Source organism: Seriola aureovittata, chromosome 1 (assembly GCF_021018895.1).
Source record: "Seriola aureovittata isolate HTS-2021-v1 ecotype China chromosome 1, ASM2101889v1, whole genome shotgun sequence".
In the NCBI taxonomy this organism is placed as follows: domain Eukaryota; kingdom Metazoa; phylum Chordata; class Actinopteri; order Carangiformes; family Carangidae; genus Seriola; species Seriola aureovittata.
This window is the reverse complement of record NC_079364.1, coordinates 17,627,140-17,644,058: the sequence shown is the minus strand read 5'-3', so window position 1 is coordinate 17,644,058 and position 16,919 is coordinate 17,627,140. Positions and strand designations below refer to the sequence as shown.

Sequence of the window (16,919 nt, the reverse complement as noted above, 5' to 3'; positions counted from 1 at the left end):
CTGAACATACTTATTTATATGTTTCTACATATTTTATTTCATATTATTATGTCATTTTAAATAGGCTATTTTTAGCCACTTTGATATGATGTAAATTTGGATTGTTAAGTTAAACTCTTAAGGTACTTTTTCACTCTTTTTCAGTGCTCTATAAATGAACTTGTTCTGTCTCACGTTCCCTAAAAATCTTATGCAACATATTCACTGTTCCCCAAGTCCTCTCGGTTAGTTTGTAGTTCTCTCATGCAGCAGGAGGTGGCAGAGTAAAACTGAGAGAGAGTAAAACTGCCTGATCAAGACAGGCAAGTTTTCATTGTTTCTTCTTATTCGTTATTGGTAGAAAGATTAGACATTGGTGGTGTGTCTCAAATCTTACAGCCTCACAAACCAAAATGAGGAAGTATCATTGTACCTCTGAGTTTGCCACACATGCTCAAGCTGCATAACAGGTCAGCTGTGACCTTCAAAAGAAACCCCAGAGACATGAGACAAGATCTGACACAAAAGCACAGAACTTGTCTGACAACTAGCAGTTAAGCCAGATGTTTTAATTGTACATTCTTTCCATCGCAAGCCAACAAAGGATGGTACTGTGACAAACTATGTCACAATGAAAAATTGCATCTCAAGAAACACTTGAGATGAGAAGGGGAAATTCTGGTTTATTGAAATTCAGTGTGCTTGCGAAAGGGGGAAGTTGCAAATGTCATTACTTAAAATAATTTTCCAAAGGAAACTTGTAAAATGAGATGCAAGTACAAAACTAAGACAGATATGATTCGATGAGTGCAACGGATTTGATTACAAGATATCAAAAGTACACAAAAAAATAATATATGGTTAATATCAGCCTGATACTGCCAAAAGAAAATGTGTCAATTTATTCCTAGCAAACAGTAGAGGGTTGCCCCACAGTATTGTGTTTAGCTGACACAATTACACAAGGGTTAAGAACAGAATGTAACATAATGTATACAGTTTACAATATATTGTGAGATCTATGAATGACAACACAATACAGTGGATGCAACAAAGTTTGAAATATATGATGGTTGGAGCAGAAAACAAGTATTTTACTTATTATTTTACTTTTATCACAGCAGTTAAAATACAACATAAAGTCCTTTGACTTGACAATACATATATGTGGTTGCCACTTAGCAGCTATAGCATTTACATTTATCTCCTGTGGCATGTTTTTTTGTTCAAAAGTAAAACATGATATTCAATTTTTAAGATATTTCTCTGCAGGTTGAGGTATAAAAACATGTACCCGACATGTTGTCCAGTCACTAACTTCACTAGACTTCCGAAAACTATCCATTTGTCCAGAATCACAGAACCTGGTGACGTCCCGCAGTGACTGGTAACAGAGATAAAGAGGATGGGGCACTAGACTGGTTACTCGTCGGTCACAGTCATGGGGTTATCGTATGCTGCTCCCTCCAGGTCATCAACCCGTTTCCTGTGCATCTCTGGAGGAGGTCTTGGAGGTGGGTTCTGAGGAGGATTCTTTACGCTATCTACTGGCTTTCGGACCTCCTTCCGTGGAAGAATGGGCTCCCAGTGCTCACCATGGATAGCTGCCTATAAAAGCAAAAAGGTGACAAGGAATACAAGTCAGTAGTGATTGGCTACTGTAAGAGCAAGTTAAGCATGGCTAACTTGATTGGTTAAAATAGCAACAACAATAATGAAATGTTGAGTAACAGTGGCTCTTTTACTGTACACTCACAGCTTTATGTATAATTATGATTAGATAAACTGCAGCCTAGAAAGCTTTATAACTCTGTCTGCCACATTTAGAACTGTTGAAGAATTCAGTCACACCCCTGACCGTCAGCTTTCATAACTAAGGGCCATGTCTCAACAGAGGTCCCTATAATGAAACAATCTCTTCCTTGTTACCATTTCCTTGTTTCAATCAACTGACCTCTTTCTGCCACAACTAATAACTTTACCAACCTTGGCAATATTTCACCTGCTAGACTGGAGAATAACGTGGTAAATGATACCAACTTACCGCAAGGTAGATGAGGCTGGCTATACCGAGGCACACACATCCGAGGACCGTGGCCAGCATGAAGCCTCCAGGTACACAGATTCTAAGAAAAGCCAAAAGACAGGAAGAGATTTTGAGGACATAAAACGGTTATGACAAGTCTTTTTTTGGAGAGACTGACTGTCAATGAGAGGAATGCTGTTTAGCAAAGGTAAGTGGCGGATAAAGTGAACTCACGCAGCGTGCAAAAAGGCTCTGACATAGTAGTTCCTTGTTAATGGCCCGAAGGCTTTTACACACACAGTGAAGCAGTACTGGCCCCTGAGGGAAACACAATCGAAACACAATAGTGAGCAACACGCTTTGCAGGCAATAATATCACAGAATGTGTCCATTAAACCACAGCAAATACGTTGCAAAAACATGAAATGATAAAACATCACTTACGTTCTGGCCATACTTGTGCCCTTGGACCTCTTGCTTCTGGGATACTCAAGAAGACACACAAACGCTCCCGCGGCACTAGTCGTCTGTCAAGGTTGTTTCATCTTACATGATCGACTAAGTCAAATAATAACTGAAAGGACGTCAACGTGAAATTAAATGAATATTAGTGGCCCTGAAATGGTTCAGCAGGTGTAGGAAAACGGATGAATGGACTGATTGTTTCTGATATAAAGGAGAATGTAGAATATGGTAAGAATTCAAGGGGGGAAAAAAAACAATTTCAGCCATGTTGTATTTTCACCAGTGCAAAAAATATCATGATTCTTGCACATTTGAGACATTATATATCTGTTCAAGCCTTAATACAGACAAATATAAGACCGGGTTTAAACAATAATATGACACCTCATCGTGGTCAGTCGACCGTGTAATGTATCATATGTGTAAACACTCTGTTAGTTACGCCTACAGAAAGTATTTCAACAGATGCCATCGGCACCATCTAGATAGCAACTTTTAATTAATACTATAAATATGCATGTAGTTGATATGGGCAGTGACTTCAATTTACTTTTCCCCCTACATTATAGTCACTTAAATGACATTTCTACTTTTAAGGTTCGAGATTTATGAATTTTCACACAGCACAGTAGCCTGTCGTACTAAAAGACTAATAGTCATAAACAGTATATAGCTGCAAACTTCCTTTGAACAGACTTCAGTTCTGGTAGAGAAATCATTCATGATAGCAGATCTTAAAATATATTTCTATCTATCTATCTATCTATCTTCGAAAAAGGGTCCTAGAAAACAACTTCTTTGGGTTATAAGCTACTGTTTTGGTTGATGCAAAGTATAAAGGATACACTGCATAAGCAGCAAACTGCCAACCCCTGAACTGTCCAGCCACCCCCACAATGCCTCCAGTGAGGAGAACTGAAAGAAGGAAACAGGAAGAAAAAATGTAAAATGCAAAAGACAATATACCTTTTATAACTCTACACCATGACACAGGCCTATTAAATTGTACATTTACTTGAATTTGAAATGCAGCTCTTTTTAATACAGAACTGAATTTACAGATTGGAATTATGTAAAACTGTAATAAAACCAATGAGTGGATTTACTCTATAAGCAAAGCTAAGAACATAACGTCTTATGAAAGTATACTATACTGAATTAAACTGCTCATATAAGTGAATTGGACATTACTAGATAGCCGTTTTTGAAGTTTTCATACTCACTGAGTCCTGAAGCCAGAGCCTGCTCGTTGGCCCACATCGCCCACTCTATTTTACCCATTGCGTTCACCTTCACAGCTCCACTGCAGACGACTGAAATTCTCCAGAGAACGACTCACACCTTTGACTGTCTCTACAAGGAAGAAAATGTTTTTACCAGATGTGAGGTGTGCGCGGCTGGGGGCGGGGCTTATGTTAGCCAAGCTCCCTTTCAAGCGTCATGTCCACAAAAATGACCTGACAAAAGGACTAAACTCAGGTTAGTTTGAGATTCTGGTGAACCCAGTGAATGTCATGAGTAAATCTTACAGGTTGAAGTCTAAACCCTTTCATATCTGATTTGTGATGAACGACTTCATAGATTTGACTGATAGGTGATTTTTCAAAGCACACTGAGCTAAGAGACTTAATCTGCTATGACTTAGCAACATACCAATGTAGGGCAATTTAAGTATACCATATTATTTCTGTTTTGTTGTCATTTACCCTGTCACTGAAAAAAAGACACAAAATACACTGAAACAAAGCAAAGTATAATCTGGAACTATCATCTGGACTGTTAAAGCTATCTCAATGACTGTCCAAAAAACAAGAAGCAACTTCATTTATATTGACTAAAATATACTTTATTTGGTTTTACAGAATAATATGAACATCACTTAAGTTGGTACAGTATGTTTTCAAAAGATGAAAATGAAAAACAAATGATTAAAGTGACAATTTCATGTAAAATAACCTCCTTAGACATATAGAAGTGGTGAAAGTGCATTGTTGGCACCCCATATCTACCAGCACAAGCTCAAGTCTGTGAGCAAACCCTTTAGTCACACGCGTCAACTCGACAGCAATAACTGCCTCCAGATACTGAGAGCTGTGGAGAGCTATGCATAAACATAGAAGCATACAGTTTGATGTAAAGACAGAGAGGCACACTAGTCCAATTTGAGAAATGAAGGGGGAAATATTAGCACGCATAATAGCAAAGGAGGTGCCTGGTGTTGCCATTATAAAAACCTTTTTACATATGTGAAATGCAGTTTTTTTGTTTTTTTTTCTGCTGAATTAGCTTCATTATTGCTCAGTGAAACTTTAGGGCTGCAGGGGCATCATTCAGTTTTCTTGGGGAAACCATCAGATCCAAGCAGGTGCTGAGTGGGATCCTCCACAACACAAGGGCCTGGTCCAGCCTTCAAAACAAAACAAGAAAAGATTGTCAGTGACTCATACCAAAGAACAGAGTCTCTCTGTGGTAACATCTAAAACGCATCAAATTTAAAAGTTGGTCTAATGACATCTAAACCAAATATTTTAAATAATAAATATATATAATAAATGCTAATAATAAAGAACAATAATAATAAAAGAATATTGTAAAATAAAAATAAAAAAGGTCAAAGACTGGATTAACTCTCTAGTGCTGCAGCAGTAAAGCAGACTGCTGTATATCACAATATGTGCTACAATATTCAGCCAAAGTAGTGCAACACAATGTTATGAAGAAGAATATTTGAAGGAAATGCAGACAAAAATCAAATTTGTGCATGTGTGTACCTTGGTACTAATAATGTAGTTTATTCCCTTTGGCATGGGCTCTAGACCAATAGCCTGCTTCAGGTCCTCAGAAATTGAAGCACTGTTAACTGGAAGACCCTTAATAAACCTGCAAAGAAGGAAGAAACACTCAGTGACACCTTAAAAAGGGCCTGGCGGAAAACACACCTTAACATTTACAACAGAGTCATATATTTACTCAGATAAAGTGACTTGCAGCAGACGACGCAGTAAAGCTAGGTAAGTCTGATAACTGTCAACTCACTGTCCTCCATTGGTATCCGAGGGAAAGAAATGTTGAATCAACTGGACAAACTCAGGAACATGCTGCTGCAGAGTGAAGATCACAGCATTGGGCCCTGCATCAAAAGTGTAGGCCACCTAGAAGGAAACAGACAATGATAGTCATATAAAGAAGGAGAGTTTTTTGTCTGTTCCCCAGTTTGAAAACCACCCCACAAGTTTCACATCTTCATTATACCACCTCAGAAACTCAGCTGTGTCAACTGACACACTCTCATTAGCAGTGATAGTAAGTAATAGTAAGTCAGGTGGCCGCAGTTATACACACGAGATGAAAAAATTATTATAAGACATAGACACCAATCATTTTGCAAGGCATTTCCTAAGGCATTTCAAATGGGTTTTCACCATTCAGAGCAGTCACGTTTCCAATTATTTACTGTACATCATTTTGCAGTTAACTGAAACTTAATCTTAACCATTGGGAATTAACATTAATTTGATTTTCTCTCTTTTATTGAATTGTGTTGTCATTTTGCCAAAAAGCAGTATGAGGGACAGTACACAGTTATTTTCTGTGCTTTTCTCAGGAACAGAACTGTGATGTTGCTTACCCTCGTCTCCCCATAGTGCCTGTTATACCGATGCACCAAGCTGATGACCTGTTGAGACACACTACTGAGGTAGAAGATAGGAGGGTATGTGTCAAGGCAAGTGGCATGGAACTGGTTACTGTCCTTCATGGTTAGTTCAGCAAATGCAGTGAAGTCCTTTCTCTGCACCGCTTCAATCATCTCTGCCATGCGGCTCGGGACAACAGACTCAGCCCGGTGCTACACCCACACAGAAACAATGGACACAGTCCCTCTTGTGAGTATCAGTCAGCTGACATCTCCTCCTCACTTCACATCTTGTTTAAATGAGGTATAGACCAACATGCCAGTAATCACCACTCCTAACAGTATTGACAGTAATGTTAGTACACTCAGTACTGCATGTTACAGGGTGAACAAATTACCTTTAGGAGACAGCTTGTTTCTACACTGGTTTGCATTCCAGAGGTGCTGCCTATTGGTTTCCGCTCAGCACTGGCCTGTGAGAAAGCACATCAAATTACACCTGGTGTAACTTAACTATTCTCAACTACAATGTGTATTTGAGATTGTTGAAGACACTTACTCGACATGTTACACAAGAAATTGTCGTTTATAAATGTAAAAATAACAAAGATGTGACTCTTTACGATAGAGCATAAAAGTGCCAATGCATCACTGACTCACATTCGTGCTTTCATTCTCATTTCATAGACTCACACACACAATCACACCCACCACCAGTACGAGGATTCGGAGCTCAGGCCAGTGAGTCTCTGGTTCCACCTGCTGGGCGAGACTGTCCTTGCCATCATCTTTTTGTCCCATGATCCACTGCACAAACCCCCCATACATACTCCTGCATGCGCTGCCTGAGCCTTGCCGAGCAATCCCCGACAACTCCCCTTCGACGCCAAACACCCGAGCCAGAGTGTAAACTGCAACACAGGGACAACAGAGGGAGTAAGCACAGAACAGCCTGGTATAAAGAGGAGACAACATTATTATTTTGTAGTTTTATAGTTATAGCTGTAGTTTCAGAGTTATATTTATATATAAATGGTTTTAAAGTTTGTGCTACTATCCATATTGAAGAATAGACCAACATAGGCAACATAGTAAAGTTTGAACTTATACCTTCTACTATGTCTGCTTCCTTACATTATTCTGTGCAGAAAAGTAGCTACTGGAATTTAAATAGAATAAGTACTCTAGTATCATTAGTGTAGTTTCAATCTTGCATTGAAACATAGCTTACTCTCTCACCTAGGCAAGCGAATCCTGCAGCTGAGGAGGCAAGTCCAGCAGCAGTGGGGAAGTTGTTAACCGAGCAGATGTGGACTTTGTGAGACAAACCGGTTGAATCCAAACCAGGGTCTCCATCATTACGCCTCTTCCGTGCTAATCGCCGAACTACATTCAGAAGATAGAAAAATGCCACTGTAACCTGCACTCCCAGTTTTTATCCTTTCTGTGCTTTTACGGAGGAAAAATAAATCGGACAGGACTCACTCTCTCTGAGACAGGACTGTAGTCTTTGATGGGTTATGTCCTCTTCTTTGCCGTTGAGCCATATTCGATCCTCCTGAAATGATCTGCTTGATGCAACTGTTGTGGTTGTTTTCAGCTGAACAGAAGAAGTAAGACCAGACAAATCTATAACAGCTAGTTATCTATCTCATCACTATGATAATATCACATTAGAAAACTTTATCCTCAAGATATTACACAACATATGACACCATTTATGTCACCCATCATCCAGGTACAATTCAAAGCCAAGGTCAATATTTTCTACAATCAGAATCATGTATTTATTCCATCTTTTAATGCTTCAGTTAAATTTGGTAAATAAACATTTTACAGCATCCTTATCACACAGATGTTGACGCTGCTGCAATGCCAGTTCTGCTACAATGTTTGTTGTTAGACATTTCAAGACTGACCATCCAAACTGAAACTAGCAGTGAACACAAACATGGTATGAAATATATGGCTGGATGAACCTCTTCTGTACTTTGTTTATGGAGTCTTTATATGATAGCAGGAAGATACATCCGTTCACTGTTGCAGCTCTGAACTGGAGCACGCGCGCGCGCGCACGCACACACACAGAATCACACACACACACACACACACACACACACACACACACAAACAAATGATTCATAGACAGATCCATAAAAAGGTTGTTTATTTAAATACCTGGTCTTGATGCAATGTGACACTCAAGGATGAGTTAATGGGTAGAATTAGTTCTTCATTTCTCTTGCCCCCTGAAAAGTAAGTTTTATATACAGTGCATAACTCATATATTAAACAATATGAATAGCTTTGACACCGAATGCACCTCATTAATTTCCATTTTTTAACACACAAGTCACCAATCAAGAAATGTATGGTCGTTTATACAGGATTTAGTTTGCATAGCGTCCTACAGCTACAAACCTACTACACAAAGCTAAACATACTTACAGTATTTGATGACAGCTATATTCACTGGAGCGGCGCATGTAACTATGTTTGGCTTGTCCATACTATTCTCAGGCATAGCTGTGAATGTAATCCGACCTTTGCAGTGATAAAACTGCACCTGAATAGTCTTAAATACGGTGTACAAACTCCTCTCGTGTTTAGCAGCTTCACTATCGCTAACTAAACCTTTACTGAAGCGCTGAGGTCTCTCCTCATTGGCTGGTGTTGAACATGTGGCTAACGCCTCCGCCAATCAGAGCTGAGCCCTTTTGACGAAACAGTCGAAGTAGCCAATGAGAAATCATCTGACCACGGTCGTGCGAAAATGGGGCAAGGGCAGAGACCCTCCCACACAGCGTTAGGCTCATTGTAGTTATTTCAAGTCTATACTCAATGTATTTGTATAATAAAACAGTGTAGCAGCCTGGGGAAAGGGTATATTTATGAAATAAAAAATAAAAACTGACTGTAATTGTAAATCGACAGCTGAATACAGATATATACAAGCTAAATACTTAAATTTGGGATGATATACAGTATTGAAAGTATTCAGGTACATTTACAGTGGTTATTATCCTAGTATTTTGTGGAAACAAAGCTTTATTAGCCTAGTGTTATTGGACTTGACACAGCATTTCTTACATATATAAAATAAAGTCAAGTTTCTCCCTCATTCTTTTTATTTTAAAAGTAGTTGGATACATTTGGCAATCTGTTAACTTGTTTCTGAAATGAAAACCAAAAACTGTGTAAAAACTCAAAACACTTATTCATATTATTAATGATCATATTAGAAAAAGCAAGCATGTAGATTTAAGGCTTTTTTTTTTTATTTTTATGTAAACCTTTATGATACATGTCAGCAAAAAGAAAATATCCAGGTGCAACATCCAAGGCTAATGGAACATTGGCCCTGAATAGAGAATGGTATATTGTATTAATTCAGCAGTCTAGATAAAATGCATAAACATAAATATGTTCTGCATTTTGTCTAGCCTCTTATGTTTGAAGAACAGAAGTCAACAGGGAGAAATAAAAGAGAAAATAATAACTACTAAGGAGGACGTGATAAATCACACGTGCCATGAGTTATCTGGGGTACAACACCAGCAGCGCAAATTTGTAGCAACAAAAACAACACCTTATTTGACACTGTGTGTATTCTACCCCCCACCACATATGACACAATGTCAACTTCACATCCTTTCTTTTCCCTCTTGGTATGTAGTTTCCAGAGACACACAGAAGCTAGTGTGGCATCCCAGGATTCAGCTAACAGGAATATGCTGGTCAAAGATGCTATCAGAGTCCCAGTAAAGCATATCCTCTCCTGATTTCTTGGCTCATTCCAGGGCTCCAGTTTAAAGTTAGTAATCGTCCTCATCGTCTGAGTCCATCACCCTCTGTCTGTTGAACTGGCAGAGGATAAAAAATGTAAGATTGTCAAGAGACTGCAAATGAATCAAGCATATGTGACATTTCAGTGGAACTTACTTTGACAGTCATCTTTTTCTCTGTTTGTTGACTGACTTTTTCTAGGATCTCGATCAAACCTGACTCCGAAATCTGACAAAAGAGAAAATCTGTTCATTGCCCTGTTGCCATGTGTAAGAATATAAACATAAGGCCACACGTACAGTGATTAAAGCATCAGAGATTATTTTCTTACCTTTCCTCCTAACTTCCCAAAACGAGCCATTTGAATGAGATAGTTTTCCACTGCATTGGCCTTCTCTGGCTTCACCAAAGCGAGATTGCTCACTGAGAAAAGAAAATAAGAGAACGTGATTCATTTTGCAAAGGGAAATTTCAACAGCCTACAAGATGATTTTGAGGACACACTTACATCTGGCACGGGCCGACTGGTCTAGAACTTGAGCCAATATGGAGTTCCTCATGTCTGATTCTCTGTGAATAAAAAGTAATAATATTCCCACATCAGCTTTTAAACAGAAAAAATGCAATTATTAACCTGTCAAGCCACCCGAGCAACAGCTTGGTCCCTCAGCTACACTTTTAGATTGTATAGTTCTCATTGCTTTTCAAATAGACTGTGCCTCGGTAATCATCTGACAGTAGTTTGTAGATAATTCCTTACACAGATTTTTTTCAATTTAAAGGCTTTTTGTTTATAAGAACTGTACAGAAGCAAAGGTAGTATATATATATATATATATATATATATATATATATATATATTAGTAAATACTAATCACTATACTTGTATGTGTTTAAATTAATTACACATCTTACCTTTGTTTGGCCTCCTCTCCTTGCTGATTATTTGAAGCATCCTGAAAGAATATGTGAGACAGCAACACCACATTTAGGTTGGAGAAAGTATAAGAGAACATCTAAGGATAAGAATTTCAAACCAGCCCATATTCCCTTAACTTTGGTTACTAGCTTAAAATCAAAATGAAAATCAAAATGAGTTACCCCATCTTAATGTCAAGTTCCAATTTACAACAATACAGTCTTATAAATTTAAGTCTGAGACCATTTCTGGTTCAAGTTCAAGAACCAAAAGCTAAGGAAAGGAAGGGATGGGGCCCCAAATCACCACCAATACTGGATCATTGAGGCTGATAGCAATCAAGTTTACAAAATCTTATGATAATATATCATCTGATAATAATTTCTTCTATCCTGTATGTCTAGCAATTACTCAACTAAGCATTGCAACTCAATCTCAGATATATCTTTAGCCCTTCTGTGGTGCAAATGTTTTGTTACCTACAGCAATGCATCTGTGATAAGTTACTAACATCACTTCATTAATCAGGCTGTGTTGAGCATTACGTGTGATCCAGTAATGTAAGAACATACTGTGTATTCAGTGTGATGAAACCTTGAAATCTGCCCCAAAACATTTTATTCATAAAGAATAACAACATATCATGGTTTTATCATAATGTAAATACATGCTTTTATTACAACTACTGCCTTCCAATAGTTTCCTGTTGTTGCTTTTCCAGTTTATTATTTACTGAAGAAACACGTATCGCCGAGGAAACTGTCCTTCCTTCTCACTTAACAGAAAACTAAATAATCTATTGTCTACTTTTGAATTTGGCCAAGAATACTTTAAAACAGGTTAACTTTGTATAATTCATTGTTCAGATTTGCTCTGATATCGCTGTTATTGTCAGAGCGCTGTCTCGGCCGAAACACAGCTAGCAGGGAAACGATGCTGGTTTCTTACTGGGATTTATCTCGCTCACTGCTGAGCTAAAATAATTAAAGTTTATTTACATTGAGAACAGCACCTATAGATGAGCTATGTTTGTTCCCTGTGTGACAGCCAAATGAGTTGAGTTGTGGTGACTGGTTTAGCTACACTAGCTAGCAGCACACTGGGCTCAGCATCTCCTTATAAGGAGGGCGCAAACACGCTCTCCAGCTCATGTTTTGCCTTACCCCGTGCTTTGCCTGTAGCTCCGCCATTCTTTGCCGCCTAATTGCCTCCAATTCGTCGTCTGCCATGGTTTACAGTAGAAGTAAAGACACAAAAGCCTGAAAAAGGATGAGATAGCGTACTAAAATCCACACTGGACTCCCATCAGAGGCGAGGCCCTTCTTCTTCTTCGTCTTCTTTCAGGCTGAATGGGCACGGTTTGGTGCATTGCTGCCTCACACTGGTGTGATAAGGTCATTGCTGCTTTAACTCTCTGAGACCTACAGTATACTGTACATCTTGTGATATAGATCCGTGAGTTTGAGGAAGTGTATACTTCTCTAGTTCTCTCTTTTTGGAGCAGCCCGTCGCCAAACAGTTTTATAATAGAACATTTTGTAATTCCGTTTGCCAGTTCGTTTGAACCCATAGAAAACCCACACTACATCCTTTTCTCTCCAGTTTTAACACCATCATTAAGATCTCCACGACTATGTCTGGTCCCCCACTTTCTGCCCCACAGAAAGTGTGCTAATGTTTAGAAAAATCTTAGCCGTGGATTCACATTAATGTTTACAAAAGAAAAACACATCCGACAGTAAACACCTTATTTGATAATAACCATGCACAAGCATAAGTACATTATATGAGTAATATGGTTTATTAATTGCAAAAAAAGTTATACTGAATATAATAAAATCATTCAAATGGAATATATGCTGACATAAATGTTTCTGGTGGAGTTGCAACTGCCTGTGGTGTGTTAGACAGCTGATAGATGGAGGTAGCCTCGGGAGTCCATCACGTTTGGTCTCTAGCTCCCTCTGTACGTACTGTAAGAGAAGCGACTCAGGAGAAGAGGGATGTGGTATTTTTGCCCAGGGTCATTTATAGTGAACACAATCTGAAACAAAATAAACATGAAAGAGATCAACAATTACATGTTGACTGACTGTCAAGATTCGCAAGACAAATTCACCATGCAGTCACAAAAATAAGTATGTAAAGCAGCAGTAGACCTAAAATCTGAGGATATTAAAATTTCAACACAAAAACTTTCCTCACCTCAACATAGGGGTAAAAGCAGGTCTGTCCCATACTCGCCCAGTACTGAGCAGTCTCAAAATGCATTTTGTACACACCAGAGGTAAACACTTCTTTTGTGACGAGTCCCGGGCAACGTCCATCATCATTAGTGGTCCTGTTGAGACGACATAAGATCTGTGACTGATGATGTGAATTTTTCAAGAGTAATGTTTGAGATTCTGAAAGGGTTGTACTCTGTGATCTGTTTTCCAGGTTATTACCCAGTGGTCATCAATCTCCAAGCGTTTGTGGAAGGGTCTTGTCGATAGAGGCTGAGGGCCATGTTCGATCCAGGGACGCCCATCGCAGTGTTCAGCACATGGGTGGTCAGAGGACTAGGTGAGCCAGCCATTGCAGTGCTCTACAGAACAAGGAAGTAAGACTTTAAATCAGGGGTCTCAAACTCAGTTTACCTAGGGGCCGCTGGAGTCTGGGTGAGTCTGGGTGAGTCTGGGCCGCATCAAGTATTCCACAAAAAAAGGGTTTCAAGTATTCCAAAAAAAAGTACAACTGATCCAATCTTCTCAATCTTAACAAGTCAGAACATGCAGAACATGAACAGTTCTCCAGAACATAGGCTTCATTTACTTCCTCCTACTCCTTGCTGCCAGAGACTTGGCAGCACTTCCTCTCACACAGCTGAGCCACATTTGGCTTGAAGGGAGGAAGCGACTGAGACCCTCAGTATGGCTTTAAGATGCTCATCCTTAAGTTTGGACCTGAACTTTGAGTTATGCCTGTAACATGCACTGTTTGATGAACTCACTGTCTTTGAATGGCCATCCTGCCTTAGCAATCATCTCACTCACCACGTAGCTAGCTTTGACAGCCGCTTCACTCTCTTTGCTTGCTTTCTTGAAAAAATCTTGTTGCCTCAGTAGACATGTTTTAAGTTTGGCGACCCGGTTCTCTCGCTCATCTCCCAGGTATTTTGCATACTCCTCAGCATGTTTAGTTGAGTAATGACGTCTGATGTTATACTCCTTGTGCACCGCGACTTTATCCGTGCATATTAGACACGTTGGGATGCCCCTGTGCTCAACAAAAAAATATTCCGTCTCCCACTTCTCCTGAAATTGTCTGTTCTCATCGCCAACTTTTCTCTTCGCGGCAGGTTTTGAAGAAGACATGACTGGGGCTGACAAAAACCGTATATCACTAGGTGACAGGATATATTTTCCCTCCAATCGGTGACCCAAACATGTTACAAGTGACCAATTGCTAATTCGTGTTGTTGTCACGAGCCTGAGCTACGGTAACCCACAAGTGTTAAAAAACATAAAACGCCCAGATGCAAGTGAGAATAAACGCGCGGGCCGCACTAACACAAAGCTTTGATTTCAGGCAGGGGGCCACAAAATATTGTTCCGCGAGTGTGAGACCCCTGCTTTAAATTGATCGAGCAATAACATTAGACCATGATTTCAAGAGTTCCACACATACAGGTAAAATTATATTCATGCAGGCTGTTTTCTCAAATAAACATTGATTTCACTTGACTTTTAATTGTGTTTAGCAGTTTATTCCAACTTGACAAGATAAACACTTAAACATCCCTTCTTCAGTTTATATTGGACAGATCTATCAAAGTTTTCAGACCATCACCAAGCTGACAGTGTTTTGACAAGCTGACAGTGTTGGGGTTTTTTTAATTTAATTTTAATTTTAGTTTTGTCAGTCATCTATTGAAAACCGAATATTGAAAAAAAGAAAAGAAAAGTTGAACATGCAAGTGGTGATTTGTCACATATGAATCCTCAGGATAATTGAATAACAGGACATGTAATTAGCTACAGTACGATGTAGTTACCTTGTATTAATACAGTTATGTCAAATGATTTGTTATTTCAGAGACTGGACTGTTGACTGCTCCTGCTCTCTTACCTCTCACAAAATGCCTCCACAGCCATAGATTCATTTTGCTAAATAATTAATCATTCATTAATCAGTACAATACCACATATTGAATATATAATGCTATATCATGTCGTATAATATATAATGCTTCTTTACATGTAGCCTGTTAAAGCAAACGTCATTCTTTTTATATATATTCAAAATTTATTACAAGATTTGCACTTACCTTGTTTTCGGGCAAAATATGACCCTTTATTTGCTGCAGCCTGTTCGCACTCATGTGCACAAATGACTAAAACCAGGGTCAGCAGTGTTAAATGTGATTTTATGGTTTGTTAAACAGCGTCAGACTTTTATCCTGTCACCCTTGCATGTGCTTATCTTTTTGTCAACAGAAGATCCGCTTGTGCAACAGTTCCTTTTTGTCACAGTTTGCACTCAGCACTTTGAACTTAGTAGAAATGGATGATCACGGTGGACTGCTCTGAGGCCAAGGCTCATGCAGAGGAACACGACTGGTGAAACCCACAATACTCAACCTACAGCTTCCTGCTTGAATTCTACAAATTAATTCACTAACAGACATGTGATATGTTGAAGAAAATTCACTAGTCCTTAATTCCAAGTTTGCTGTAGAGTGTATTGGTATTCCAGGATACGGTGAGCCTACTGACAGAGAGTCGGTCTGAGGCAATAGACTGACCCCGAGTAAAGGGCCCAGGGACACTTATACAGTTGTCAGTTCCTGACATGTGATCAGACATGTGGTCAGACAGGATAACAAGGGGACCAAAAGGTGTAGAACAGAAGGTAATTTTCTCTAGAGGCTTTACAGTGTAACACCTAGGGTCGAGTTACCAGGGGGCCAGGTAGGGACCCCCAGACTGTATCGGTTAGTAAGGTAAGGGTATTGTAAGATAGTGAGTATAATAGTAGATTTGATTTGAGGGGGTCGTTTGGGGCTAAAAGTGGATAACAAGCACAACTTTGCATTTATTAATGTAATTAATGTCTGTGAAGTACTCTTGCGGTTTCTTCTGATTTTCACGCATCAAACTCTGGTTTTCGGCACATGTTGACTTTTTATCCCAAGACAGCAATGTGCTTCAAGTGGTCCAATGTGCATCGCTGATTATTACATTATGTGGTAACATTTGAAAAAATTTGTGCACAGTGGAAAATTATCTGGCTGTGGTATTTGGTGACTTGCAGTGCTATTTCTGAACATGCTTTATTGAATGAGAATGTCCTAATGAAGCGACTTCAATCTCCCATATTTAGATTGTTTTTGTGGTGCAAAGAGAGAGAAACCACCTCCTGCTAAACTGAGACTATGGTAATATTTTACATGATATTTTTCCATCTCAGATACAGCTGTCCAAAAAGTCTATGATATGAACTATAAGACAGCTGTGTGGTAAATATTTTAAATGCAAAGTCCACTTTCTTAGCCATTACCAGAGCTTTCGGCCATATCCCACTGTCTTCATCGGTGAATTGAACTTACTCAGTTTAGGACAGTGTTGTAAGGAATAAATTACTCTCAACAATTAACATGAATGATTCAAAACTGCATCTCCTGATGCAGGAATCCTTTGCAGGAGAAGAGTTGTGCGACTTGTTTTAATTTTAATGGACTTGCAACGACAGTCACACCTGTCCGCACTTCACTGTGTACATTCTGTGTTTTCTATAAAGTACTTGCCCAGCTCAATAATAACACATAAGCATGTTCAGATTCTGTGCTACACCGAAATGTTGTTTCAAGGGTAATAAAAACCAATTCGCAGTTATTGGCATCATCCATTTTCTCCCTGTGTGGCCTGAGCACCACAGCTTTATAAACCTGGCCCTTCCTCTCTCATTTATCTCTCTAAGGCTAAGCTGGCTTTCCAGAGAGACAGCTGGTGGTGCAGATGCTGCTGGTGAGACTCTTCATTTGTTGTTTTTTTCAGATTTGTACAAAATGTGTCTGATTTTGTTTCTGTGTATAGTGACTCAACAGGATGTGCTGTTGATAAGAATGA

The 16,919-nt window shown here is 39.1% G+C and overlaps 4 protein-coding genes across 5 annotated transcripts; all 4 read right to left on the bottom strand.

Annotated features, from left to right (window-relative positions):
• Positions 1–515: 515 nt before the first annotated feature.
• On the bottom strand, positions 516–3,851 carry LOC130166235 (cytochrome b-245 light chain). Its single transcript, XM_056371700.1, has 6 exons — positions 3,694–3,851; positions 3,316–3,385; positions 2,450–2,524; positions 2,240–2,323; positions 2,024–2,105; positions 516–1,587 (listed from the first exon to the last, which is right to left on the bottom strand). Exons 1-6 carry the CDS (start codon positions 3,749–3,751, stop codon positions 1,402–1,404), a joined length of 555 nt encoding a protein of 184 aa, XP_056227675.1. The 5' UTR covers positions 3,752–3,851; the 3' UTR covers positions 516–1,401.
• A 449-nt stretch (positions 3,852–4,300) lies between these two features.
• Positions 4,301–9,209, bottom strand: mvda (mevalonate (diphospho) decarboxylase a). The gene is made up of 10 exons (XM_056381968.1): positions 8,553–9,209; positions 8,283–8,353; positions 7,590–7,704; positions 7,344–7,490; positions 6,816–7,015; positions 6,503–6,577; positions 6,099–6,317; positions 5,507–5,622; positions 5,242–5,350; positions 4,301–4,877 (listed from the first exon to the last, which is right to left on the bottom strand). The coding sequence occupies exons 1-10, from the start codon at positions 8,626–8,628 to the stop codon at positions 4,797–4,799; spliced, it is 1,209 nt and encodes a 402-aa protein (XP_056237943.1). The 5' UTR covers positions 8,629–9,209; the 3' UTR covers positions 4,301–4,796.
• Positions 9,210–9,360: 151 nt separating this feature from the next.
• Positions 9,361–12,159, bottom strand: pdcd5 (programmed cell death 5). Its single transcript, XM_056381969.1, has 6 exons — positions 11,973–12,159; positions 10,806–10,846; positions 10,399–10,460; positions 10,222–10,313; positions 10,047–10,118; positions 9,361–9,967 (listed from the first exon to the last, which is right to left on the bottom strand). Exons 1-6 carry the CDS (start codon positions 12,036–12,038, stop codon positions 9,920–9,922), a joined length of 381 nt encoding a protein of 126 aa, XP_056237944.1. The 5' UTR covers positions 12,039–12,159; the 3' UTR covers positions 9,361–9,919.
• A 428-nt stretch (positions 12,160–12,587) lies between these two features.
• Positions 12,588–15,550, bottom strand: LOC130172593 (5-hydroxyisourate hydrolase-like). Of its 2 annotated transcripts, none has more exons than XM_056381423.1 (4): positions 15,119–15,550; positions 13,257–13,396; positions 13,015–13,150; positions 12,588–12,853 (listed from the first exon to the last, which is right to left on the bottom strand). In XM_056381423.1, exons 1-4 carry the CDS (start codon positions 15,170–15,172, stop codon positions 12,764–12,766), a joined length of 420 nt encoding a protein of 139 aa, XP_056237398.1. In that variant the 5' UTR covers positions 15,173–15,550; the 3' UTR covers positions 12,588–12,763. The 2 variants fall into 2 exon arrangements, with proteins under 2 accessions (XP_056237398.1, XP_056237393.1); XM_056381418.1 differs by lacking the exon at positions 15,119–15,550 and adding an exon at positions 13,845–15,050.
• Positions 15,551–16,919: the final 1,369 nt, after the last annotated feature.

What these genes read in the sequence shown, in the direction of transcription:
- LOC130166235 (XM_056371700.1), bottom strand. Translation starts at nt 3,751, where the DNA reads ATGGGTAAAATAGAGTGGGCGATGTGGGCCAACGAGCAGGCTCTGGCT. An exon ending in CAGTTTGCTGCTTATGCAGT is followed by an intron (nt 2,525 to 3,315) that starts GTATCCTTTATA and finishes ACAGACGACTAG; the next exon opens with TGCCGCGGGAGCGTTTGTGT. An exon ending in GGCACAAGTATGGCCAGAAC is followed by an intron (nt 2,324 to 2,449) that starts GTAAGTGATGTT and finishes TGTTTCCCTCAG; the next exon opens with GGGCCAGTACTGCTTCACTG.
- pdcd5 (XM_056381969.1), bottom strand. Translation starts at nt 12,038, where the DNA reads ATGGCAGACGACGAATTGGAGGCAATTAGGCGGCAAAGAATGGCGGAG. An exon ending in AGCTACAGGCAAAGCACGGG is followed by an intron (nt 10,847 to 11,972) that starts GTAAGGCAAAAC and finishes ATATTCTTTCAG; the next exon opens with GATGCTTCAAATAATCAGCA. An exon ending in TTGGGAAGTTAGGAGGAAAG is followed by an intron (nt 10,119 to 10,221) that starts GTAAGAAAATAA and finishes CTCTTTTGTCAG; the next exon opens with ATTTCGGAGTCAGGTTTGAT.
- mvda (XM_056381968.1), bottom strand. Translation starts at nt 8,628, where the DNA reads ATGCCTGAGAATAGTATGGACAAGCCAAACATAGTTACATGCGCCGCT. An exon ending in TGCAGGATTCGCTTGCCTAG is followed by an intron (nt 7,016 to 7,343) that starts GTGAGAGAGTAA and finishes CCTGTGTTGCAG; the next exon opens with TTTACACTCTGGCTCGGGTG. An exon ending in ACTACATTATTAGTACCAAG is followed by an intron (nt 4,878 to 5,241) that starts GTACACACATGC and finishes TTTGTTTTGAAG; the next exon opens with GCTGGACCAGGCCCTTGTGT.
- LOC130172593 (XM_056381418.1), bottom strand. Translation starts at nt 14,165, where the DNA reads ATGTCTTCTTCAAAACCTGCCGCGAAGAGAAAAGTTGGCGATGAGAAC. An exon ending in CTGTCAAAGCTAGCTACGTG is followed by an intron (nt 13,397 to 13,844) that starts GTGAGTGAGATG and finishes CTTGTTCTGTAG; the next exon opens with AGCACTGCAATGGCTGGCTC. An exon ending in GCTTTTACCCCTATGTTGAG is followed by an intron (nt 12,854 to 13,014) that starts GTGAGGAAAGTT and finishes ATTTTGTTTCAG; the next exon opens with ATTGTGTTCACTATAAATGA.